The sequence below is a fragment of the Pseudorasbora parva genome, chromosome 4 (genome assembly GCF_024679245.1).
Source record: "Pseudorasbora parva isolate DD20220531a chromosome 4, ASM2467924v1, whole genome shotgun sequence".
In the NCBI taxonomy this organism is placed as follows: Eukaryota; Metazoa; Chordata; class Actinopteri; order Cypriniformes; family Gobionidae; genus Pseudorasbora; species Pseudorasbora parva.
Genome location: NC_090175.1, coordinates 47,692,190 through 47,718,793, shown reverse-complemented (window position 1 = coordinate 47,718,793; position 26,604 = coordinate 47,692,190). Strand labels below are relative to the sequence as shown.

General features: G+C 36.5%; 2 protein-coding genes across 3 annotated transcripts; one reads left to right on the top strand and one right to left on the bottom strand.

Annotated features, from left to right (window-relative positions):
• Positions 1 to 368: 368 nt before the first annotated feature.
• On the bottom strand, positions 369 to 22,171 carry knl1 (kinetochore scaffold 1). Of its 2 annotated transcripts, none has more exons than XM_067442044.1 (26): positions 22,080 to 22,171; positions 21,672 to 21,725; positions 20,902 to 20,941; positions 19,814 to 19,873; positions 19,639 to 19,724; positions 19,506 to 19,558; positions 18,627 to 18,645; positions 17,566 to 17,606; positions 16,962 to 17,008; positions 10,541 to 14,017; positions 10,283 to 10,391; positions 10,102 to 10,169; positions 9,695 to 9,793; positions 9,512 to 9,627; positions 9,319 to 9,409; positions 8,688 to 8,804; positions 7,613 to 7,700; positions 7,442 to 7,525; positions 7,318 to 7,357; positions 7,138 to 7,242; positions 2,502 to 2,605; positions 2,345 to 2,410; positions 2,122 to 2,231; positions 1,869 to 1,990; positions 1,404 to 1,529; positions 369 to 567 (listed from the first exon to the last, which is right to left on the bottom strand). In XM_067442044.1, the coding sequence occupies exons 2-26, from the start codon at positions 21,689 to 21,691 to the stop codon at positions 471 to 473; spliced, it is 5,385 nt and encodes a 1,794-aa protein (XP_067298145.1). In that variant the 5' UTR covers positions 21,692 to 21,725; positions 22,080 to 22,171; the 3' UTR covers positions 369 to 470. The 2 variants fall into 2 exon arrangements, with proteins under 2 accessions (XP_067298145.1, XP_067298147.1); XM_067442046.1 differs by lacking the exon at positions 22,080 to 22,171 and adding an exon at positions 22,029 to 22,062.
• A 215-nt stretch (positions 22,172 to 22,386) lies between these two features.
• On the top strand, positions 22,387 to 25,198 carry knstrn (kinetochore localized astrin (SPAG5) binding protein). The gene is made up of 8 exons (XM_067442810.1): positions 22,387 to 22,484; positions 22,833 to 22,924; positions 23,076 to 23,102; positions 23,199 to 23,298; positions 23,439 to 23,553; positions 23,645 to 23,706; positions 24,351 to 24,425; positions 24,751 to 25,198. Exons 2-8 carry the CDS (start codon positions 22,845 to 22,847, stop codon positions 24,880 to 24,882), a joined length of 591 nt encoding a protein of 196 aa, XP_067298911.1. The 5' UTR covers positions 22,387 to 22,484; positions 22,833 to 22,844; the 3' UTR covers positions 24,883 to 25,198.
• The last annotated feature ends 1,406 nt before the right edge of the window (positions 25,199 to 26,604 follow it).

Genomic DNA, 26,604 nt, shown 5'->3' with positions numbered 1-26,604 from the left:
TGATTGGACCACACAGGCTAGCCTTCGCTCCCCATGTGGATCAGTCAGTCTAGGCTGCTCATGATCCTGTTGCATGTTCACCACTGTTCCTTCTTTGGACCCCTTTTGATAGATACTGACTACTGCCAGACCGGGACCACCTAATATGTGCCGTGATGAAGGGATAAAGGGATATAGAGCTATTCACTTCACCCATCACCCGATTAGTTAGACAAGTGTTTATTACAGTGTTTTAGTATTTAGTAGTATCATATGGGGCTCTTTTTATCATATTCTAATAGATGGATTCATAACTGAACAACAGACAAAGACCCAGTCATAAAAACAGGCCAAGAAATGTAAAAAATACACGCAAACTTGGTGTGAATTGTGGCTACATTTTAATCATTATTTTTTGATTATATAAACGTCAATATATACAAACATTTTAAACACTGAAAGGAACAATGCAAACAATGAGGCTTGAGAACTTAACACAGGAGATCATCGTGAATCTTCTTGAGGACTTTTGTCAAATAGTTCTTGGCTGGTTTGACTGAGGATAGGATGGCTTCAATTTGACTCAACCTACAGAAAGACAGAAAGCACAAAAGACTGACACAAGAGCAACATTTTTATGTGAATACTTTTATAAAGTGAATATTATAGTAGCTGTTGGTAATATTTACAGTTCCATGTTCCAAGGACCACTTTTTGAGGAATGATCTTGAGAGAAATGCTTTTTAAAGTGCCACTATTATGCTATTAAAGCTACGTTTTGGAGGTCTCCTACAACATGTTCACATGCATCAAAGGTAAACAAACAAAAAAAACACTAATTTCTCATAATATGCTGATTTGTAGAAGTTTTTCAGTAAGACAAGTACCGGTAATAACATGAGTTAGCTGGTTAGCTGAAAATGTACAGAATATAAAACACAAACAAAACTACGTATTTTGAACACCCAGTAGAAAGTATATTTACTCAGGTTGTGATTCTTCTGGTCCAAATAAACCAAGTAGTGACTCATCTTTCAAGAGCAAGCGTAAAATTGTGTTTGAGTGCTGGTCAAGTTTTTCGAGGGGGGAAGAGAACTAAAGTATAAGTATTTTTCAACTAAAGTATAAAAGTGACAATTAGTTTGTGGTGAAGAGGACATTTTCTAAATATGAAGTACTCTAGTCAACTTTTCTGTCAAACAGACAGTTTCAATCCATATTACATTCATATTTTGTACATTGACACATTTTCTTTAAATTATAAGATTCAGAAAGCTTTTCTGTTTGACAAAAAGCAGCTTAAAGACTTTACGATATTTATTTATAATATTAACCATGTCTAATGCAGGTGATGTTATCTCCACTCACAAAGCCAGATAACATTTAAACTCATTGGGATCTAAAAATGTGAATTGCGTTCAAACCTTGTATTCCCCATGCGTTTTTTGAAGTCCTGGATGTGAAGTGGTCCAAAGGGATATTCTGGAGTGACCATCAGACTTAACTCAAACTTTTCAAATGCTTTCAGGCTTGAGAAGACAACATGAACTCTGAAAAAGCACAAAGGAAAAAGTATATATATATATATATATATATATATATATATATATATATATATATATATATATATATATATATATATATATATATATATATATATATATATATATAATTTTTTTATTTTTTATTATGATAATCTTTCTCTTTAGAAGCAGGTTTACATAGGAGGCTTCAAGTTGACACAAATATATAACATTTTAAAGGGAATTAGGGATTAGGCAAAGGTCACAACTGGAATCCGTGTCATCCACTTAAGCACCACAGCTCAACAGGCCAAGGAAAAGTGCATGAGCAGTAAGCTACTGTGTGCACTGAAAGGTGAATCATACCGTGTGTCCATACAGGTGATCTTCAGGATGCGAAGCTTCAATCCTCCCCACTTCTTTAGCCGATGAATCTCCTCACCCAATAGCCTGAGACGTCCCACCACCAAACTAATGTCATGAAGCAGCTGTTGAGAAATGATCAGACAACACTGAGACTTCTCATCTTGTTCTCATATATTTGTATATACCTTTGTAGTGAAACAATGTCCACCGATATTTTAGACACTTTCAATAAAATATTATTGTAAATGCTTACCTCCTGTATATGCCGGGTAGTTGGGTACCTCTGTGTCCATCGAGTTTGAGACTGATAGTATAGTGTGAGTAACTCGTGAACCATGCTTGCATGACATTCAGAGTTTTCCACTGTAAAAAGAGGAAAAAAGTAGTCATCGGGAAAGAAATAATACTAAATGGATTTAAAATATTCTTAAAGAAAAAAAGAACAGAAAAGATAAAGCCATTTATTGTTCACTCACCATCCAGATGCAACTGGAAGCTAACATCTATATTTCGCTCCAAATCCTCAGTCATCCATTCCTTTCCTAATAGACATGAGAGTATTTTAAGCATCTGTTATTCGAAGATAATGATGAAAAACCATTAGGAGTAATTATAAAGCAATAATCAACTCACCAGCAGCAGGTATTTGCAGGTTCACCTGCAGATGAACAGTGTTGTGAAGGAAGGTAAACAAAGCCCCCTTTTCATCTGTCGCATCAAGACGCCACTCATTCAAACTGAAAGACAAATCATACATTCAGCACAATATATTAGAGCTGTCACGATTCCTTAATTCAATTTGAGTACTCAATTTTAATTTATTTTAATGTCATTTTTCTTTAAATCCTCGATTGCAATTTACCCTTGTTGAGTAACCATAAAAATACTGGAAGTGGCAGAGTCCACGGATGAGAATCTATAAAATCGCATTAGACCACTTTGTAAGGCTGCACAATATATTAAAACATTTAAAAAAATATACTACAGCCTAGTGCTATTGTGAATTCACAAAGGCTGCGATTCACTGCTTATTATTTACATTAGGTTATGTGCGTCTCAGAGTGGCTCTGTTCACAGTAAATGCTGCTCCACATTAACTGTTATTATTTACATGTGTGGAGTACGTCTCAAGCTCTATCTCTGCATATGCTGTGAGTTTGGATTGCTTGTAACATTCATCTGGGAACACAATGTGCACCATTTAATCAGATTTGTAAGGTAAAACATTTATAAACATATGACAACACAGGAGAATATTTCCAAATATGCGAACTGTTCATCGTCATTTCAAACTAAAAGTTTAAATCCTCATTCTGAGTTTGCATGTTTATGTTCCTGTGTTCAAGAAATTAGCCCATGATTTACTCACCCTAAAATCAGGTGTGTATGACATTCTTCTTTCAGACAAACATAATCAGTTATATAAAAAAAAAATGTCCTGGCTCTTCGAAGCTTTATAAATGGCAGTGATCTGTCATAAAAGTTAATAAAGGCCTTCTAAAGTGAATTGATGCATTTGTGTGAGAAAAATATCCAATGTTATTAATTAAAATAACTAGCTTCTGCTAGACAGTGAAATAACTAAACTGACGCATGCGCCAAGGATAGAGCAAAACCTCTGTGCAACCTCTACGCAAGCGCAGGGGATAATGCAAAACCTCTTTCACTGTCTAGCGGAAACTAGTTATTTTACTTAAAGAGTTACTTCAGTGATTTAGCATTAAGGTTTGTATTTAAACTGGATCATCAATGTAGTAGTTCAGTCTGGCGCATTTACAGTTCATGCCTTTGGAAGCTTAAAGATCCCGTTCTTCGCAATCCCATCTTTCAAACTTTAGTCAGTGTGTAATGTTGCTGTTAGAGCATAAATGATACCTGTAAAAGCTCAAAGTTCAATGCCAAGCGAGATATTTTATTTAACAGAAGTTCCCTTTAAAAGCCTACAGCGAACGGCCGGTTTGGACTACAGCAGGAAGTGCAGGGATGTAATGACGTCACTAGAACCGTTTGTTGACTAACCCTCCGCCCACAAGACCAGGCGAAATAGGGGGCGTGGTCTTGTTACTCTTCCACGTGGAGAAGAGCGCGCATTCAGCGCTTGCATCTCCCCGTTATGGTAAGAGGCGGGACCTTTCCGGGCAAAGTGCGCTAAGCTACTGTCCAATCACAACACGGGAAGCGCTGGCCCAATCAGAACTCGTTACGTGTTTCTGAAGCGACTTCATAGAACAAGGAAATCATCAGGCCGTTTTTAGGACAGAGGAAACAGCGCTGTACAGATAAGTAAATTGTGTGAAAAATACTGTTTTTTTACACGTGAAACATGAACTCATGTTATATTGCTCACTGTAAACATAATCAACTTCGAAAACATGCGAAGAACGGGACCTTTAACTTTCATAGGAATTCATTTGAAAAGTTGAAACATTCACTTTGCTGCTTCCTTTACATGAATGACCGTAGCTGCCCGAGCCGAGTGGTTTGAGTGTGATCCCACCACCTATATGTGGGTTGAAACATGCGGGAAAAGTTCCTTCTACTGGCTGTAGTCTTTGGTCTCTGGCCCAAAAAATCCTCAGATGAGGACTTTTCCCCAGAAATAAAATACATAAATCTCTCATCTCAGGGGGATATGGAACGATTATTCTGATTATTCTATGGAATGATATTAACACGATTATTGGAATAAACTCCCGGGTTTCAACTAATACAAAGCTATATGCTTAATCACTGAAGTAACCCTTTAATAACATTTTAAATGTGGATTTTTTTTTCCTCACACAAATGCACCTATTGACTTCAGAAGGCCTTTATAAATGGCAGTGACAGGGTCCACTGAGTTTGAAGCTAAAAAAAAAAGCACATACATCCCTCATAAACATACTCCGCAAGGCTTCAGGGTGTTAATAAAGGCCTTCTGAAGAACTGAAAAATATCCAAAGTTTAAACTTTATAAAGTAAAATATCTTGCTTTTCCCTTTTTCCTATTCAACTTAAGAATATAGACCTCCTTCCTATTCAACTTACACAGAAAGTGTAACACCTCTTGCAGTTCAAAACGCTTATGCTTTCTGCTGATACATCACGCCAGTTATGTTTTTTTGTAAGATGAATACAGAAGGCAGTCTGGGAGAAGCTAGATATTTTACTTTATAAAATTTTAAATAGCATATTTTTCTTACAAATCATTACAGCTTCAGAAGGCCTTTATTACATTAGGCATTTGTTATAATAACTAATGTACATAACAGGGATGGAAATTAGCACCCGCCACCAGCCAAATGCGGGTGATTTTGAGTTGTGGCGGGTAAACTCGCTTCACCTATCGGCCACCGTGGCGGGTAAATAAAAATAGCATACTGTTTCCCCTCTTTATAAACTGTGTTCAGTGCATGCGAGTGCGGCCGTATGTCCGAATATGACCAGTCGTTGTCGCCGTCATCATCCGGATGTAGTGCCAGAAGACGCGAATAATAACTCTGAGAGAAGATCCGTCACTGTCATCCGGAAGCGCGCACTCATCTCACAGCGCGCAAATATTGAGTTCTCTTTCAAGTCTTGTGCTTAAACGGACAAACTCACACAAAAAGTATGCCAACATGTTCATCTTGATGAGTATTCTAGCAGACATAGTCTGAATATGCCTTAAGTGAACTTTATAAAGTCGTGAAAGATGACGCATATCCCTCTATTCGGTCTTAAAGGGGCAGTAGCTTTTACTGCTATGTTTAATGTTAAACAAACGATAAGGACATCACTCACTGCTCTTGATTGAATAGCTTTTGTAAGTTTAAAAGGAATAATCTTTCATTTAAACAGTTAAATATGCAGTTATTTTACATTTGATTACTTTACTACATTTCTGTACCTTTCTGCAGGCTAGTAGACCTGTACATTATTATTTAATGTACACATGAGTGAGGTCAAGGTAAACATTTTACTTTGAATTTTATTTTATACTGTTTGATGTTGCAATGTGCTAAATAAATATTTGCATAATTTGTAATTGATTTATTATTTGAAACTTTAATATTAATGCAATTGCAATGCCTTGATTTTTAGTAAAGTTACACAGTCACAGCATTAGCCATAAATGCAGTGGATAATTGGCATAATTTCTTTTAGTGCTTCGGTTTCAGCCAATAATTTTTATTTCGGTGCATCCCAACTGACAATGTTCTGCTATCTATGTCGTCAACACGCTTCAGGAGATGCCAAAACTAGTAGTTTCATTGTTGGTACTAAAAACCTAAAACTGGAAGCCATAAAAGACCACGAATCATCCAAATGCCACATCCAGGTAAAAAAAAAAAAAACGAGAGAGAACACAGAGCCCTACTCATTTAATGAAATGTATATCAGTTCATGGTTTGTGTGTGTATAAGAGTGAAAAAATGTCAGTATTTCATTGAGACTTGAGATTAAATAAACTGCTTAAGTATTGTAGAGCTTGTAGTATTAATTTTCACGTGCCGTTACACATTGTCGGTTAAAAACAAGAAAGTGGCTGGTAAAAACATGGAGTGGCTGGTAGATTTTGAAATCCACCAGCCACAGTGGCCGGTGGACAAAAAAGTTAATTTCCATCCCTGGTACATAAGTTGATTCTTTAAAGGTGCCCTAGAAATATTTTAAAACAATATGTTAAATTGTTCTCTGATATCTACATAGAGGGTATGTGGCTTATTTAACGGCAAAAAATTGTCCAGATACAGTTTTACAGGTCCATTTACAACCCTATAAATTGTCCCTAGGATGTACTGCTCTGTTTTTGCCTTATTTGGAAGGGTCATGAATATTAATGTTGAGCTCTGCTCTGATTGGCTTATTTCAGCGGCTCACAGCTCAGAGTAGTTCAGTGAAGCGACTCGTGCGTCCTGACCGTCCTCACACAACAAAGACCGGTGACACTTTAAGCAAAACATCTCAAACGGATTGATAAAATGCAGCTTACTTCTTTTTTGCCGTTTTCAGATCATCCGAGCACGAGCAAGAGCTTGCGTTCGTGTGGTTGCCACACGATTAGCAAACCACATGGATTAAGCATGCAAGTCTTACTTATGCTAGCTTTTTTACAATGCTAGAAATGCTAGTAAGCAAGTGATTATAAAATCAACAAAGCTGTGCTCACAGCAAGCCAGCGATGTTGCATGGTTTGCTGTGGTTTAGGACAGCTGTGCTGATCACTGCAATCAACACTGCTGCGATTGCAGTGTAGACAGGATGCCAAAGAGCAAATACAATGGCCTTTAAATAAAAAGAAAAAAACCTGTTCAAGGTCGCAAGATGACTCTTAAGGCCACTTGATTCTCTTTGCAGCTTTTCCTCTTGGCCCTCCAAAGTCCTCAGCTGAATCTCCAGCTCACCAATTTCCCTGAAATTATCAACTTTTTTAGCAGCAAAAATCTGTATCTTAAACATTCCTTATGGCGTGGATTAAAGAACATACCTCTCCTTCTTCGTGATAGCAGAATTAAGTCTTTGCAAATCTGTCAGTAGAGAGAAAATACAAACTATTATTTTTTTTTAGCGTCACAAAACTGAAAAATTCTATAAAATTGAAGTAAATGTACCCTCTTCCTTGGCTTTGAAGGCTGGTCTGGTTTGAGGAGCATCACAATGATCTCCCACAATCATGGCCTCTACAGTTGCAAGTTCTAGTGTAGAAGAAGCAGTGTGTTACTTCACTATGTTCATGTAGAAATTAACGTTCTACAAGAAAGAGCAGAGAAGAAAATCCATACCAGATTCTAAATCATTAATGCACCCATCCAATTCTTCCATCATTTCATCTGTCTCTTTGATTTTAGATATCAGGCTCTGCTTTGCATCCTAATTGTATTGGGGGAAATTCAGATACACAGCAGTTAAGGCTTTTAGTTCATGTCGGTTAGCACAGGGCCTAAAAATTTTTTTTAAAATTATGTGCAAAAATAAAATGTACCAGATAAATTAAAGGTGCCCTAGAATGAGTTGAAACAATATGTTAAATTGTTCTCTGATATCTACATAGAGGGTATGTGGCTTATTTAAGGGCAAACATTGTCCAGATACAGTTTTACAGGTCCATTTACAACCCTATAAATTGTACCTAGGACATAATGCTCTGTTTTTGCCTTATTTGGAAGTCATGAATATTAATGTTGAGCTCTGCTCTGATTGGCTTATTTCAGCAGCTCACAGCAGTTCAGTTGTTCAACGAAGCGACTCGTGAGTTAAGTTCTCAAAAATATAAATATATCTTTACAAAATGAAATAGCCTTGTCAAATGACTATCGTTTTATCGAATACAGCTGCCCCTTTCTTCAGTTTAAGACACTGAGCGAAGCTTGCTTGAAATGGGCCGAACAAACGAACGATTTTGAATTAAATTGCTGTGGAATCCGATTATAAACATCAACCATGACTGTTTTTGTGGGAAGGGTAGAAAAGTCCTCACATCTCTTATTATTTCACTTTGGCAAGGTTAATTCAATTTTTCATTCTAGGGCACCTTTAAATCTAAAATGTACAATCTTTTCTTCTGGGAAAACAGAAAAAACGGATGACTGATGATATTACTAGCAGCCGCAAATCAAGATCACGGCTGTATTTGAAAAGGTTATGTCCTTCATTTTGCCCTACCTAATTAAGGTTAATAGGAAATGCAGAACTGCGCTCATCAAGCAATTTCCTAGTGTCTATGTATCAGAATTTTTTTAATCTGGATGTTCAGATGAAAAACAAGGAGGAATTTTTTGATTTAAGAATAATTTCACTTTCATTTTGAGAATTGGTTTAACAAAATCAACATTTAAAAGCAAACAGAAATGCCTTTACCTGTGTAGTTTTTATGAGCTCTGAGTACAAGACTCGTTTCATTTCATGAGAATGTGCCTTGCTTCTCTTTCCAAAATAAACTCTTCGCTCTTTTAACTTGCATCCAAAACTTTTTACCTGAGGAAAACAAACAAGCATGAAGACTTTTTTTTCTCAAAGATGAATGCCATATGCTATGATTTTAAGGATTTAGTTCATTTTAAAGTGTTAGTTCATTCAAAAATGAAAATTAAACCATGATTTACTCATTTAGCGAAAGTCGACTTGCGTACCGCTGACTGCCGGAAGATAATTATTTTAGTCTATAACGTTAAAATTTGTTTAAATATGGATATTTTTCTTACACAAACGTGCCACTTCGCTTCAGAAGGCTTTTATTAACCCCCCGGAGCCGTGTGGAACAGCTATATGATGGATAGATGCACTTTTATGGACTTCAAAAATGACCCAACAGTCACTGCCATTATAAAGCTTGGAAGAGTCAGGACATTTTTGACTGAACTGAAAGAAGAATGTCATATACACCTAGGATTACTCAAGGATAAGTAAATCATGGTCTTATATTTTATTTCTGGGTGAACTAACCCTTTAACATTAAGATGACCCAAGATTGGCTATAAAAACAACATACGTGTTCTTTAGAGAGCGTGCATATCTGTTGCTGAAGGGCTCTGTTGAGGCATCCCAGGGATTTCTCTTGTTCAGGCATATGTTCTTTAAGTCTATAGTTTTTTATGCATAATATTTGTTAGTTAAACACACATTAAAACAAAAATCTGCAGTGACAGTATCTGCAGCATTATCAGAACCAGACTAGTACACACCTCTCCACTATCACTGTGAGTTTCTTACAGTCTTGATCATACACTCTCTGCTTGGGGTGGTATATGTATTTCTCTTTGAGCAAATCTTCCATGGTACGTGCCTCACCAGCCCTACACTGAAAAAGGAAAGATGTGTTAAAAACTGTCACATATTATTTTCACAAAGAGGGCCAGACCACTTACACTGTCAGGCAGAGCACTTGGTCTAGATCTGTGGATGACGAAGTTGATACCAAAGTGGCTTAGGAACTCATTGACTGTGATACTTCCATCCTCAAGTTTCTGGGTATAGAAGAATGAGATAAACACACAGATTTTTATATTTTTAAAAGAAAATGTAAGTGGTGCTAGTGCTTGCACATGTGGAAAGATGCAAGGGCACCCAAGCACACCCTCTCTAAACAAAAGCACACAATTTAACATATTCTTCATGTCTGTTCCATTTACATTATGGGGCATGTTACACAGAGCAAGGTGTAATACCTAGCGTTAGAGGTTTGTTCAGATCCTGAACATCAAGTATAATGATACACAATAAACAAAAAATCCTTCTAATATGGGAGATAATGAAAGTGTGTGAATACTGTTACCTTGTTGAAATCAAATACATGATCCAGCGTCCCATCCATATGAGAGTCAAACTGCGAGTATCTGAGAGCTGTAAAGCAGATCAGATTATTTTTTTTTTTAAATAAACCACATTGAAATTTTTATTTAAAAAAAGATGCATAAACAGTTCACTGTGTCTGAGAACTGACAGAAGCAACTCACTGGATTCAGACACTCCTGTATCTTCAATTTTCTTTGCCTTGGGATTCTGAGCGGCATGCCTTGTAAAATTACCTTCCCACTGTACAGCAGCTTCATGACAGTCAGGCCCCTGAGGAGAAAGAATCTCAGGCATTAGCATAATAATGCACAACAATGGAGCCCACGCTTAACACTTTATTACAGAACAACCTCTAAGCATGTAGCAGGAAATACCAAGCAAACAAAGTATTAAACTAAAAATTAACATTTTGTTCATACCATGTCAGAAATGTAGACTTTCTTGGTTTGTTCTGCTGTAATAGGTTCTTCCTCTGGACGTGGCCTTTTAAAACATGGGCTTGTGCTCTTGTTTGACTCAAAGACATCATCCTCAAAAAGCTCTTCAGCTATAGGTGCAGCCAAAGAACTATCCAGTTCATCTTGCTTGTTAACCGGCCAATTTTCAAGACTCCCTGACAAGTCTTCTTCACTGCTTATTTCAGGCAACTCTTCATCAGTAATACTGACTGGTTTGCAGTTGCTAATTGATTTAACAACGTCAAAATGTTTCTCTAATTGTAGACTTTGTAAATCATTAGCACTTATGGTCACAGTTTTGTTTGGAGTTACAGTTGTAGCTCTTTTTGGTAGTTTTGGCACAATACCACACAATGACATCCTTGATGAGAACGGCTTTTTAAGACTAAAAGGTGTGGTCTTCTCATTTTGAACAGAATTCGTTTTCTGCTTGACATTAGGAGTGACATTTAAAGCTGGCACAGTAGAAATTTCCGGTTCATGTTGCTCTTTAAGGGAAATCTCGGGAAAGGAACAAGAAGGCAGAGGTGCAGTTATGCTTCCAGTCGTCACTTTTTGCTCTTCCTGGATATGCTGTTTTATATTTTGAAGCTTCATTTGAAAATCTGCTAGACTTCTCCGTCTTACTTTTGCATGTTGTAGAATTTCATTACTGAAGGAGTCAGCTACGGACTCATTTGAAGAGGAACTTTCATGTTGGACTGGGCTTGTACTTTGTTCCTTGTTAGACCAAAGAGCTTGACCCTCCTCTTTATTTCTAGAACCAATGGAAGTATTTATATTTGCTTCTCCCTGGTCAAATGAAACACTTTTCTCTTCATTTTCTTCATCAGTCGTCATAACATTGCTTGGATGTGCCATTCCGCAGTCCTCTTGCATGTCAGCAGCGTCATAGGGCATTGTCTCTGTGTTGTTGCATTTAAGGTTTTTTTTGCCATCCAAATCAAAAACAGGTTTTGAGGGGAAGACATGGTCAAAAACACACTTGTCAGCTTCACTCACCTCATTTTGTTCTTCACTTGACACTGTGCATCTAGAAACAGATGCTGATGCCCAAAGTGCACTTTCATTTGTTTTGATCTCTGAAGCACTTGCTGCTAATGTGCTTTTTGAGTCAACTGCAATCGTATTGCATCCTGTTAATTCCATTTCATCATCAACACAGGGCATAGCTAGATTTGATGCACTGGCTTGATGTGTCAGTTCCATGCAGTGAGACTCATCCTGCCCTTGACAACTCTGTGCTGTAGGCAACAGACTTCTCTCATGCTTCCTTTCCTTACTGAATACAAAGCTCTTTAACATGATATTGCCAGTGAGTGCCTGGGTTAGCTCCATACCGTCAACATCAGGACCGGAGGATGTAGACACACGGTTCAAACTCTTCCTTGGTTTACTGAATGGTTTGCAGTTTTCAGGCTCAAGCACGACAGTTTGACATTGTGTCAGGTCCATGTCATCAGGGTTGGAGAAATTGGTCTGACAGTAATCAGCTTCAGTGTTTTCAGGATCACATATCAAGGACACCATCATTGCTCCTGACTTTCTTTGAGTCATAAAAGCTTTATGCTTTTGCTCACTGACTGGTGCTACATGTACTTCAGTCATCTCCATAGGTACAACAACAGTGGTTGTTTGATTATAGGAGAATGGTACTTTTCTTGTATCTGTATCAGCACTTCCTAAACAGATCCGGTTAGAGTCAATGTTAATAGTGTTGCATCCAGTCAATTCCATTTTATCAGGGCTTGGGAGAGAAATCTCTGCAAAAGTACTTGGTTGGCATGTCAAATCCATACAGCTACTCTCATTATGTTTAGATGATGTAGTTGTAGCAGGTATCAGAATACTTTCACCTCTTTCCTTCTTGGTGGCTGAAAGGGCATTTAGTATTATACGCCCTGTGAATGCTTGAGTAATTTCCATCCCATCACCGTATTCAGTTCTAGATACCGACGTATGAGGCAAATTCTTACTTATGTAGCTTAATGGTTTATCTCCACTGACATGTTTAGGCTCCAGACAAATAGATTGACATTGTGTCATCTCCATATCATCAGAATTTGCAGTTTGGGTAATCGATAGGTGACCTGATTTGTTGTGATCCAATATCTCTTCATTTCCAACCAAATTAAAGAATGGCATTTTGCTTACTCTAGGAATTGAATGCAGAGCTTCCTCCTTGATAATGCCTGCATGTTCATCTTCTTGAACAGTTCTGGACATAGATGCATGGGGGAAATGACTCTTTCTTGAGTTGCTAAATGACTGGTTTCCACTTAATGGTTTGGCCTCGAAAACAACAGCCTGACACTGTGTCATCTCCATATCATCATTATTAGCAGTTGGAGCTATCAAGTTGATGCCAGATTTGTTTTGATCCACTATTTCTCCATTTCCAAAAGTGGACATCTGGCTTAGTTTGGGAAACAGAATGTCCTCTTTTTCTTGAACGGAGACATCTAAAGCCCCAGTCATCTCCATGTCATCAGAATTAGCAGTTTTGGCTATTGAGAGATTGCTCTGAAAAGAACCAGTTTTGTTTAGATCCGTTTTCTCTCCATTTTCAATCACATTAAAGGAGGACATCCTTCTTATTTTGAGAATTGGAGACTGAGATTTCTCTTTCATACTCATTGTGTGGCCTTTTTTTTGAACAGTTAAATCAAATGCCCCCGTCATTTCCATCGCATTGTCTCTCTCAGAGAAATAATGGGATCTACTGTGATCCAGAGCAGCCTGGACGTTGCGAGTGATATTTCCTGTAACTTTAACATTGAACGCAGCAGTCTGGCTTAAAGTGAGCTCCATGTCATCCGAGATGTTTGACAAGGCAGAGGTCATGAATGCAACACTGCCTTGATTTTCAGAAACGGAGGGTGGAAGAGGCTGAGCATTATATTTATTTTCAACACCAACAGTGTGATCCATGGTTGCCTCTATATCATCTTCAACAAATGAAACACGGGATCGTCTACGTTGAAGTCCCCGTGGTTGTTTTGGGTTACCTTTGTCACCTGGAGGTTGCTTCATTAAAAAAGATGGTATGTGATTCTCCTTATCAATTTCCATTTCGCTTGTATTGGCTGAACTGAAAACATTACCAGGCTCATTTTCTGAATTTGGCCGATTAATGGTGTTTACAGTGGGTAAGCACATACCAACAAGAAAAGCACTGAAGTCTGGGTCTGTTACAGCCTTTTTACTCTCTGCTTCATGTTGCAAACCCTTCTGACTTGCAACATTCAGATCACCACAGACCTTCTGAGCCACTTTGAAGCTTAAATCTGGGTTTGGTTCTTCTTCAATTTCATAATCCTTATCAATTGAGATTGTGTGACTATGGGTAATATCCATGTATCCAGTTTCCTCTCCGAGCAGCATTGTTCTATCCCCACAGTCATCTTGTAAGACTGGATCTGGGAAGAAGAAATTCTCCTACAATTTGCGAGAGAAAGGTCAAAATAATCAGTGTGTGTCAAGTAGTGTTGGGCGATATGCTCCATTTTCATATTGTCAGCCTGTGAGATCTACAATAGTATCATGCGGGGGGTGGGGGTATGGACCTTACTTGATTTGATCATTAACCTGCTTATTTCTTAGCTTAATTACTTTGTTTTATATATGAGAACATTTTTCTATTTTGCTAGAAAAGGTAAAGTGTTTATTAATAAATCAGATCATTTCCAGGTAGTGAGGTAAAAACATAAGCTTATCAATTGTGTATCTGACAGTGTTCCATTTATGGCTGTTGTGATGTTAAATAAAACATTAAAAACATTTTAACATGTCAGTGGAAAATTTATAGACACATACATGCCATTATAGATGTAGCATTTGTACTGTACTCCTGCATGATAGGAGAGCACTTTTATCATTTATTGATAAACTCTTGATTGAGTTTGTGATATATTTCCTCCTCCCTAGCTTCTGTGAAAAGCTTGATATCAGTTAATCACATATTATGCACATTCCAATAAGCCCAAAGAACGCAAGCTAATACGCTTACTAATACTCATATGGCAGACCACAGCCATACAATCATGAAACACAATTAGACAGGCCAGGATTAGACAGAACAACAAAACAAAATGAGTTATGTGAGGAGAAACAGTGGAGTGCAGGTGTCTCGACCAGTGTTAGCTAATGATATAACGTTATACGCAAGCTATCAAAACAGCTGCTGTCAAACACTGGCAAACGACTCCCCCTCATGACGTAATATGAAACAATGTTTTTTTTTTTTTTTTAAAGTACAGCCAACGAAACGGCCACTTTATCTACTAAATTTGTGCTTTGTATTTTTTTAAATGCCTAAAATCCTGCATTACCTTTTCATATGGTATTTTCATACAAGGATATATTCATTTGAAGTGACACGCACACATGAGGACACGCACACATGAACCAGAGCTGCTCTGAGAGTCAATTCATGAGCATTTACCATTTCATTTGAGAAAAATGATCGTCATATCATAACCACAGACACTCAAAGGTCTTCATGGCAACCTGTCAAAATAAATGTTTGGTTTAACTAGAAGAAATTGACAGAAATATATTAGACTACAGTTGTACAGTAGATTTAGCTACGTCTCAATGAAATAATAATAAATACCATAACCACTACTACTATTTCTTCTAATAATAATAATAATTGTTATTATTAGGTGTGCCTAGACTGTTTTTATGTATATATATATATATTTAGCCTTTAATTGTTTATATGATTTATTTACTTAATGATTAACATCATAAATAATAAACTTATTCAATTAAATTTAAATAGTTAAACAATAGTAAAAGAGTTTTGTCTATCCCTGTGGTACTAAAATTGGTACAGAGAACCATACAATTAAATTGGTATAGGTACCAACTACTGTAATTTTAGTACCGTGACATCCCAAATCTTTAGTAATGCACTAACATATGATATATAATTTCAGTTGTTCTACTATGTTGTGTGGTATTGAAATCCACTGAATGTGTTACAGGTTACATTTATGTGAAATGGGTAGCAGTTCCATGTTTTTGTTTAGGAAAAAACAAAAATGAATGTCAAAATGTCAGCAATAGCATACATGGAATTGTATTGTTTTTAGAGTTATTCGTGTCATTAAACATTTTGTTAACGAGCTATGGAAACAAAAGGCTGATGAACAACAATGCTGTTTTAATTTTTAGCTCAAACAACAACAACAACAACTGTGAATGATCTGTTTTTTTTATAAACAAGCACTCTTTACAACTAGTGAATAGATCACCTTGAGTGCTCAATCTTCTTGCGCATGTGCCGGTGATGTCGCAACATAGACAGTAAAAAAAATATGGACGTAGTGTCTGTTTCTGCAGAGAGTTTTTGAAGCCTCAAACCTGACCATTGCCATCTTAGCAGCGCGCCACCGCGTGTCACTCCCGGATAACAGAAAATGGACAAAGAGGCAGGAAGTGGCAACTAACAGACAAACAACAATCCACCTGTCACTAAATGGCCATGCCCTTAATTATGAAGAACTTTAAGGCTTTATATAATGTAAACAAATGAGTTATAAAAAAAATTCACCCCCTCAGTTTAGCCTTATAAACCAAAACCACAATTTGTACCAGGCTGTAAACATGTTTTATTCTGCTGTAAAGTTTGGCATTTTAACATGGGGTTCAATGAGATTCTGCTCCCTATTTGGAGCCTGTCTCTAGCAGCCAGTGGATGAATTGCAGTTTAATTCACTTCCGTATTGGCTTCAAGAGAGACTGTGGGAAGTTGCCGCTTGTGTCGCAAGTGTGGTTATGTGATGTTGTTATGAAATAAAGGCAAATTAATTGAAGGTCCTAATATTAATTTAATATCATCTCTAGCTGTTGTCGATATACAATACTATTGTCTAGCGGCACAACCCTAGTGTCAAATAGACATTAATACAAAAAACTTCAGTAGTAGGTATTGACAGTCATCAAGTATTGCAAGCTCACACTCCAAATTAAATGTCTGTGACATCATATGCTTACTTTAATCAAGGATGTCATAAATAGCAGAAGCCTGAAATAGAACCATAATATTTTTTGCCTCTGCAGTAGAGCTGCACAATTCTGGATTCATTTAGAATCAAGATTTTTTGTTTGTTTGTTTGTTTCAAAGAGAGAGTATGATTTTCCCTTGATTCTGAACAGACAACTAAACAAAATAATTTTAAATCAGTTTGAAAGTACGCTTCAATATAATATGACTCATAAATACATTTTTGAATAATTCTCTTGAATGAACGATTAATTGAAAATTCATTTTTTTTAACAGTCACTTGTCACCACCTACTGGTGTAATGATGTAAATATACAATAATAATTGTTTTGTACAAATACATGATAAAAGCCTTAGATTAGTACTAACCTTATGCTGTGATAGATAAAGAGGAGTGGTCAACAAAGTTTCCAGGCCTGAAAGAAATGTAAAGATTTAGTGATTCCCTCTGACTAAGAGAATCATTTTAAGGAAGCATGTAAATACAAGTATGCGATCAGTGAACAAGTGAACAACATTTATGCCATTATGCATAAAAAACTGAACACACTCTTATTTTGAATTATAGCACTGTGAACAAGATGGCAGCTGCAATTTGCACTATGTGTAAGTGCACCAAATGCAAATAGTAACTAGATTCTATTTGCATTAAGTGCAAATAGCTGTAGATGCTGTTTACTAAGTGGAATAGCATACCGAGTGAAAATAGTAATATATTCTATCATACCGGATTTGAGCCCAGGTCAATTGCATCGAAACCAAGATCTTTAAGCCTGACTACGCCACTGAAAGCGTTGAAATACATCTTGTTTTTCCCAAACAGGCATTGTTAGGCGGAGCTAGTGCGAATAGCACTTGCCAAAAAAGCATGCTATTTGCACTGGGTGTAAACACACTTCGGAACAAGACTGGAGAACAATGGTCCCAATATTATACTATTATATTAATATTACATTTTTCTTGAAAAAATTACCTTTGATTTGGGGATTTCCCTCATCAACAAAACGCAGTATCCTGTCATTGGGGGGGGAAATGTTACAGATTTTCAAACATCTTAACGTATTGCATGCGTATACACAAAACCAATAAATATGTTTAAACTCAAACATGTCATTTAGAAAACAAATTAAATAGTAGGGGTATAATGGTGCAAGTATTCGTACCAAACCGTTTCGGTAGTGTACAAACGTTTCCAAATCCAATCTTTAACAGTCAGCTTGTTTTAAGCGCGGATCATACTTCAGTCCGAGTTCCCACACAAACATATTAAATATTCAGTCCATTTTATATCACAAAATTCAAACGATAAATGCTGTTTTGCTCTTTAACGTGACGTGACTATTCCCTGTATAGGCGTGTCAGTTCAGGAGGTTCATCTTTTCCTAAAGAATAAACATGAATTAATATCTCTTAAGGTACGTTGAGGATTACAACAAGATGTACATATGTCATGTTATTTCTCGATCAGTGTTTCAACCGCGGAAAGAAAAAACGGCTTGCAATGTCCCGTAGCATCACATTTACCTGAATTAATTATTTCGTTTCCACAGCTATTAGCTCACTAGAGAAATCAGCTCTTTCGCTAAATATATGTACTATATTATACATTATATTCTACTTAACCTGTTAGTGATGTCTTGTTTATTTAATGTGTTTAAATAAATGTCATGATTTGACAGCTATGTAGCTAAGTTGTTGAAATATAATAATTTATGACAAGTGTTGATTATTATATCTAAAAATAAATTAATTAATTGAGGCTAATAGTTGGGCTCTGTTGTTAACCTTAACAATGTGTAGCCTTAGTAAGGACTCCCTTTATTTACAGCATTATCTTTAATAAACTTTTTAGTCATAATTGAATTCATTTAATGACAGACACATTTTTTTCAGTAAACCACTGTTGAATAAAAAATAAAAAGAAATTTTGTATCGAAATCATACCGAACCGTGACTTCAAAACCGAGGTAAGTAGTGAACCATCAGATTTGTGTACCATTACACCCCTATTAAATAGTATAAAATATTACTTACTTTTCATCTGGTCTATCTCCTGATAAATTTAACAGAATAAAATAAAGCAAATAACAGTGTGTCAGTGTTTTATATATGCAAGATGCAACATAAATATTTAATACTTGTCATCTGACAAAACTGGCACACATAATACTTAAGCCAGGTACACACCAAGCCTACGGTGGGGAAAGTGGGTCCATCGGGCCGCTTTTGAGCGTCAAGCCAACTGACTTTTACTGGGTCATATTACAATTGGGTCTAGTTGGGTGGTGCGATTCAACATGTAAAATCGGCATCGGTGAGAAGAGAACGAATCAGTGCACGTGAATTCTTGGAATTCCAAGTGATGAAAGCAAGCAAAGCCATGATGGCACAGTCATGTGATTTACGTCATCTTACCTGAGCATTCCACTGCATGAATAATAACAACATTTTAGAATAACATTAAATATTATAATAGTAATAGTGGAATAATAAAGAACATGATCAGCATGACTGATATACAAAACTGTCAACAAACGCTGATTTTTTTTATGGTTTGTATACCCGCAGTCGTAATTTCCCTTTCCCTTTTTGAATGAGGACTATAGACGAATGTATCTGTTTAAATAGACAGTTATGTCCTTCACATGCAGGTGCAGAAGGCAAGTGGTAGTTGATAATCGGCTAGTGTCCTTTTGGTGCAAGCACCCCAAAGCAGGTGACACGCCACAGTCGGCTTTCATGAGCGCTAGTTCTTTGGTGTCGGTTTGGTGTGTCCCTACCCTTAACCATGTCCGTGACCCACCAATTAAATCAGGTAAAGATAAAGTACTATCTTTACTATCTCAGGTAAAGTACTAGAATAGGTTAAAAAAAACAAGAAACATTTAAATAAGTTAACTGCTCAATGCTTACCAACATGTGTGTTTTGTATGGATGCCAGAACAGGAGATTCCTTTTTCGCATCACTGTGAAATTTAAAACATTATTATAAATGAAGTTTGTAATCAGCCGCAACGTTCTTTTGGGTCAACATTATTGCACTTACTTTGTAAAGACTCGAACATTATTTGTAGTGGCAAAACTCACTCTTCGTGAATTTCTCTTCTTCTCTAAAGGTTTGGTTATTTCCTCCTGCATAAATATACATATCGAAAAAATACATTTAAAAAAAAAAGTATTTTTGAGTAAAAGGAGATAAAAAAGTAATCAAACCTAATCACCTTTTGTTCCTCTTGCTCAGATCCAAGAATTTTCATAGATGTTCGAGGAGCTTTTAAAATCTGTTAGAGGACAATAAAGAGGCACTATTTACTGTTTTGAGATAAAGAAATGTATGAAAAGTATTAAGACGCGTCTTGCAGATTGCAATAGTGTTAAACTGGGACACTTAAAGGGTTAGTTCACCCAAAAATGTATGTCATAATGACTCACCCTAATGTCGTTCCACACCCGTAAGACCTCCGTTCATCTTCAGAACACAGTTTAAGATATTTTACAGTTAGTCTGAGAGCATATCCAAGTGTATGCACACTATACTGTCCATGTCCAAAGGGAATAAAAACATCATCAAAAGTGGTCCATATGTGACATCAGTTAGTTAATTAGAATCTCTTAAAGCATAACTACGACTTTATTCAGCATTGTCTTCTCTTCCACGTTTGTTTTCAAACCTCAAATAAAGATTCAAACGGTCATGAATCAGCTTATTGATTCATGAGTCAGATCGCAAATGTCACGTCATTTCACCAGTTTGGCACACAATCCGACTCATGAATCAATAAGCTGATTCATGACCGTTTGAATCTTTATTTGAGGTTTGAAAACAAACGCGGAGGAGAAGACAATGCTGAATGAAGTCATTGTTTTTGCTATTTTTGGACCAAAATGTATTTTCGATGCTTCAAGAGATTCTAATTAACCAACTGATGTCACATATGGACTACTTTTGATGATGTTTTTATTCCCTTTGGACATGGACAGTATAGTGTGCATCCACTTGGATACGCTCTCAGACTAAATATAAAATATCTTAAACTGTGTTCCGAAGATGAACGGAGGTCTCACAGATGTGGAACGACATTAGGGTGAGTCATTAATGACATAAATTTCATTTTTTGGTTAACTAACCCTTTAAGCTAAATGACCATTCATTTATGTGTGTATTCTTTCATTACTAAAATGCAGCATTAAGTTCAACCTAAACTAGTATGTGATGATAGTGAAGCCATTTGGATAATATTTTTTTTAAAACAACAACAGAAAGGAAAAACAGAAAGTGTCACAGTTTCACAACATACTGGATACGTACCGAAGAAAGTCTCCTTCTTGAGGATTTCACTGCCTCGTTGCTGGAACAAGTAAAAGAATTAGTTACAAAAGGTCTTTTTTTTATTTAACATATGGAATGTACCTTAAAAGAAACCCATTCACTTGTTAAGCATCTACATTTATATATATTAAGGAGATGTGACTTGCGAATAGAGAACATCAGAAAGAATTTTTCATATTCATAGTGCACAGAACCATGTCAAATTGTTTTGTTGGATTAGTATACAAGTTTAAGGAGATGTGTTTTGCATTGTCAAGGCATGGCAGTGATGTTATGAATAATTAATTATAAAGTCAAAGCAAAAGGCTACAAGTTGTGTAATGATTGTGTTAATGCATACGCTGTATATATATATATATATATATATATATATATATATATATATATATATATATATATATATATATATATATTAACACAATCATTACACAACTTGCAAGTCAGCAGCTTATAATAAATGATAAGCTGGATGAAAAGCAATCTGTGCTGTTTTCCTGAATCATTCAATCAGAGCACCAAGATGTGACAGAAGGCTGCAGAAACCTGAAAGTTTAGCATGCTAAAATATTAATAAATTAATTGCACGAGAGCAGTTTGAAGATGCTCACAACAGTCAAAAAACAAACAAACAAAAAACCTTTGACCATGTTGGACATGCGCTGAGACGACTAAATCATTTTAACAAAATCCCAAGCTGGTCAAAATAAATAATTAATACAGACACTCACACACACACTCAATCAACTTACCCTAAATTCAGCGGCTCCATCCTCAATGCATGTGCATTATACAGCAAACTAAATCTAAATGAAAAGTGAGAAAAACTATAAAGTAACGTTAACCTGAAATGAAACAACTGAACAAATAAGTTAAACATTTAGGGTGATTTGTTTTTATTAACGTAACTCTAATATAACCATAATCTACATTACAGTAACAGTTCTGTAACGTTTGAAGACAGTGACAGTGTAACGTTAACTTATGTGTTTTGATTGTCAGACGATGCATTCATAAGCTCATAACGACAACAGCAACATTATACTAAAGAAAACAAACAGCCCGCGATATTTCAAAGAGTTTAAAACATATTTTACTCTGATAAATACCAGTGCACGACAGATTTTTAGCTGGAAAATAATAATAATAAAGCAAAATACCTAAATGTAATTTCCCTCCGTTCGCTGCTTGTCTTTTTTCTTCACAAAATTTGAAATCAACCGCCGCGTCTCTTCCTCACGGTCAATGACGTGACGTCCGACACGAGAAGCCCCTCTCGCGTCCTCTAGTGGAGCGGAAGATAATATTATAAAAAATATAAAACAAAAATATATAACGTTATATTCTTTATTAAACTTTGTTTGGATTAACTAGCTATGTAATGATCGTACAACCCAGTGTATTTGCATATACATACAAGTACATATAGTTAAACGTTATGATGATGAATGAATCCATTATAAAGGGGTTTATAAAGGAAGCGGAAGTGACGATGTTTATTTTGAAAATTGATGGCGCTGAATTAAATCGAAACGTTATTTGCTGACCGATATAAGCTAAGTGTGGTAAGTTTATTAGACATTCATACATAATTTAAATTCATGTTTAATTACCGTAGATTAACGATGTGTGATCTTCTAGTAAAAAAAATCGCATTGCGTTTACGGTAAGAAAAAGTTGACATGACGAGAGAGACAGAAGCGAAGTGTGACGTAACTTACATGATACTTATTTCCTAAATAAATAATTTTGACATCCAACCAAACATAATTTCTTTACGTGTGTATGTGTATGTACGTGGTGTTCATGTAATTCAGGCAGTAGATGTTTTAATTATAATTGTATCTTCTATTTTAATATTCTTCTAAAATATTAAGAAGAATATTAATCTTGTAATCCTGTATCCCCGAAAGCTGCTTTCAGACATGAAGAGAGTTCAGATGAAAGACACGGCGATTTCTGTGACATCCAGAGCCCCACCTTTCAAGAACGAAGCGGACAATAAGTGGGCATCTTTGTTTAAACATTCTGCAAATATTTCCTTTACCTTATATAACATTACCTGTTTTTTTATTTTATTAGTTTTTATTTCTTTATTTTAAATTAAGCCTATGTGTATTTTTTATTTTATTATTTTTTTTATTTTTATTTTTCAGGAAGAGCCAGCACAGGACTCTGAAAGTGTAAGTAACTTACTGGGTCAATAATTTTCTACTAATAAGATACTACTGTCTGTTTATAAAAGAAAAAGAAAATGCATACTATTTTGATTTTCTTAGGCCAACCACAAGATATGGGCAACAAAACGATATAAGGGAGCAGAATCGAGTCTTGACGTCAACCAATGAAGATCTGCAGAGACAGCTTGAAGAAATGAAGGTGATTACCCTAATCAATGATGTAGTGTTTTGTCAATGCATGAAAGACGAATTAAAGGGAGTACAGTGATATTTAAGAATGTTTGTTGAAGTCAGTAGAGTCGAATGTATTTAATACTCAAAACAATCATGTTTCTGCAGGAAACAGTGACTGAACTGGAGCTGCGATGCACAGACCTCCAAGGAGAAAATCGAGAAATTCAAAAACAGCTGCGAGACTGCCACATCCTCCTTGTTGCAGAAAACCTTGACCCAGGTGGTGATTTATTTTGTTGCTCTGTTGGATTGACACGTACAGAATAGCAATGTTGTCTGTTGAGTTGTAATCTAAACTGCCTCAAATTCAGTTTCAGGGGAAAAGTTAGGTCAGACAACACAACAAAAGGAAGAACAAAGAAAAGAAGTTATGGTAACTCATTTAGTTTTCTTTGTATTGGTATACTTTTAAAGTATTTATTTATTTTATTTATAGGATATTATATAAATGCTGTTTGTATTATAGGTAACACTTTAGCATAATGGTCATTAGTTAACATTAGTTAATGTATTAACTAACATGAACTAACCATGAGCAGCACATTTGTTACTGTACAAGTTCATCTTTGTTAACGTTAGTTCATAAAAATCCAGCTGTTCATGGTTTGTTCATGTTAGTTCACGGTGCATTAACTAATGTTAACAAGATTCAACAGTTAAAAAGTTTGTTTGATCTTAGTAAGTAAACTTAGTAGGGGAAAAAAAGTAAAATCATCACAATACTAATTTTTTTCTTAGATTCTTTGCCTTTTGGCAACATTAGATACTGATAAATGGACGATTGGTCACTGCAGACACATATAATAGGGATTGATTATATAATCACCCATATTGTACAATAAAGTGCTGTCACACTAGATTATTTGCTTTTATGGTCTGATTACCATTCTGATGCCTATAGCATGTTTTCCCTGGAGAATCAGTACTGACAGTGCAGAGCTTGTGTTAAACCAGAGTCACAGACATTGGCCATCAATTAATTCTACATTTTATGTCTGTTTTGTCCTCTAATGGCAGACCGTTTCTCAGAATCTCCTGACTGAGCTGAAACTGTTCGGTGAGACGGCACAAGAGCATGCGGCAAATTTACTGGTGAGTATCATTATTCTTTGTTTTTAACATTAAAAAATTCTGGATTATTTATCATTATTTGAAATTCCTGCGGCACTGACCAGACATTAATACAAATGTTTCACTAAGACCGATTTATATGAGGATGAAATTACACACATTTTGCTTTGCTGGGCTAGAGGCTGCATAATCAATCATAACACCAGGTCCACAGCTAATAAAATATTCATTTGAGATGTTCTAATCCTTCTAAATGTTATTGAGTGCACCTCTCCAAAACTACTAGAATATGGCATGACCTAGAATGGGTTCAGTGAGGATATTGTCAATCTTTGTTTGCTTCCAGGAAGTGCAGAACACCATGAGGGACCTGACAGAAGCACATAAAAAACTCCAGCAGGAGAGGGCATTGTTCAGTGTGGATGTGGAGGAAATGGAAAGAGCTTTGGGAGAAGCAGAGAGACTCTTGATGGAATAAATGAAAAAAAAATTTTTTTTCATTGGCTATAAATACTTCAATGCCATATGGTGTTTTCTGAGAATGAGAACTGGATGAATGAAGTGTTTGGATGAAAGTGTAACATATTTTTGCATTTAATGGAACATCCACCACTCTACCACTCAACTACATTTGTAAATGTGATCTGAATGCTTTCTATGTTTGTCTGCTGACAAGTTGAGAAACTCTTTCCATGAACCTCTTAAACGGCAAAGCACTTCTTGAACAATGCTGACTGTATACTTGTCATCTGAATAATCTGTGCAAACATGACCTTAAACATAATAAAAATGCTTTAAACATATTTTGTACTGTTATTTACTCTCATCATAGTATCTGTGACCTAAAGAGCAATACTGCTTTTGACTAATAGTTATAAGTGATAAAAGTCCTATATTGTAGTGGTCAGTATACATTAAAAGGGGTCTAGGGAAGGAACGGTGGTGAACCAGTGACAGGGTCGTGGGCGGCCAAGGCTCATTGATGCACGTGGGGAGTGATCAGAGATGAGCTACTATAGCTGAAATGCTCAAGAATTTAATGCTGGTTCTTAAAGGTGTCGGAATGCACAACGCATTGCAGTTTGTTGCGTATGGGGCTGCATAGCGGTAGACCAGTCAGGGAGCCCGTGCTGACCACTGTCCATCGCTGGAAGCACCAACAGTGGGCACATGAGCATCAGAACTGGACCACGGAGCAATGGAAGAAGGTGGCCTGGTCTGATGAATCACGTTTTCTTTTACATCACGTGGATGTCCGGGTGCGTGTTTCTTACCTAGGGAACACATGGCACCAGGATACACCATGGGAAGAAGGCAAGACAGTGGAGGCAGTGTGATGCTTTGGGCAATCCATGCGGATGTTCACACGTTCCACCGACCTAAGCACTGTTGCAGACCATGAACACGCTTTCATGGAAACGGCAATTCCCTGCTGGCAGTGGCCTTGTTCAGCAGCAACATGACACAAAGCAAAAATGGTTTGAGGTGTTGATTTGGCCTCCAAATTCCCCTGATCTCAATCCAATTGAGCATCTGCGGACTGCGGGATATTCTGAACAAACAAGTCCAATCCATAGAGGACCCACCTCGCAACTTACAGGACTTAAAGGATCTGCTGCGAACATCTTAGTGCCAGATACCACAGCACACCTTCAGGGGTCTAGTGGAGTCCATGCCTCGACACATCAGGGCTGTTTTGGTAACAAAATGGGGATCAACACAATATTAGGAAATAATGTAATGCCTAATCACTGTCAGACTCTTACATTAATAAGCACAGGACAGATGTCCACTGTCCACAAAAAAAGTCACTTCACTTTTAAACTTGTGTTGATTCCTGAATTGCTATGGCAACCAATGCAAACATGTCAAAAAATTACACCCAACAAGCCTCAGTTGATCACCAAAAAACAGTACGGATCAGGTCTAAAAAAGAAAAACTGCTTAACATCGTGAGAATGCTTTAATGGATAGTGTGATAGAGCAAAAAAAGGAGAATATTTTTTGTAAAATGTTTATCTCATCCATTTAATCATAGTAATCAAAACAAGTGCATTACAATGGTGAAGTCTCAATATCAGGAAATTACAGTGAAACATGGCTCTTACAGTAAGCCAAAAAAAAAACAAACAAAACATCTGGGCTGGGTTTCACAGACAGGATTTAGACGAAGCCAGGATTAAAGGCCCGTTCACACCAA

Coding starts and splice junctions, on each gene's coding strand:
- knl1 (XM_067442044.1), bottom strand. CDS start 21,691: ATGGAGCCGCTGAATTTAGG. Junction 17,009..17,565: donor GGGAAATCCCCAAATCAAAG/GTAATTTTTTCA, acceptor CATTTCTTTCAG/GCCTGGAAACTTTGTTGACC. Junction 568..1,403: donor AAACGCATGGGGAATACAAG/GTTTGAACGCAA, acceptor GTCTTTCTGTAG/GTTGAGTCAAATTGAAGCCA.
- knstrn (XM_067442810.1), top strand. CDS start 22,845: ATGAAGAGAGTTCAGATGAAAGACACGGCGATTTCTGTGACATCCAGA. Junction 23,299..23,438: donor GACAGCTTGAAGAAATGAAG/GTGATTACCCTA, acceptor ATGTTTCTGCAG/GAAACAGTGACTGAACTGGA. Junction 23,707..24,350: donor AACAAAGAAAAGAAGTTATG/GTAACTCATTTA, acceptor CTCTAATGGCAG/ACCGTTTCTCAGAATCTCCT.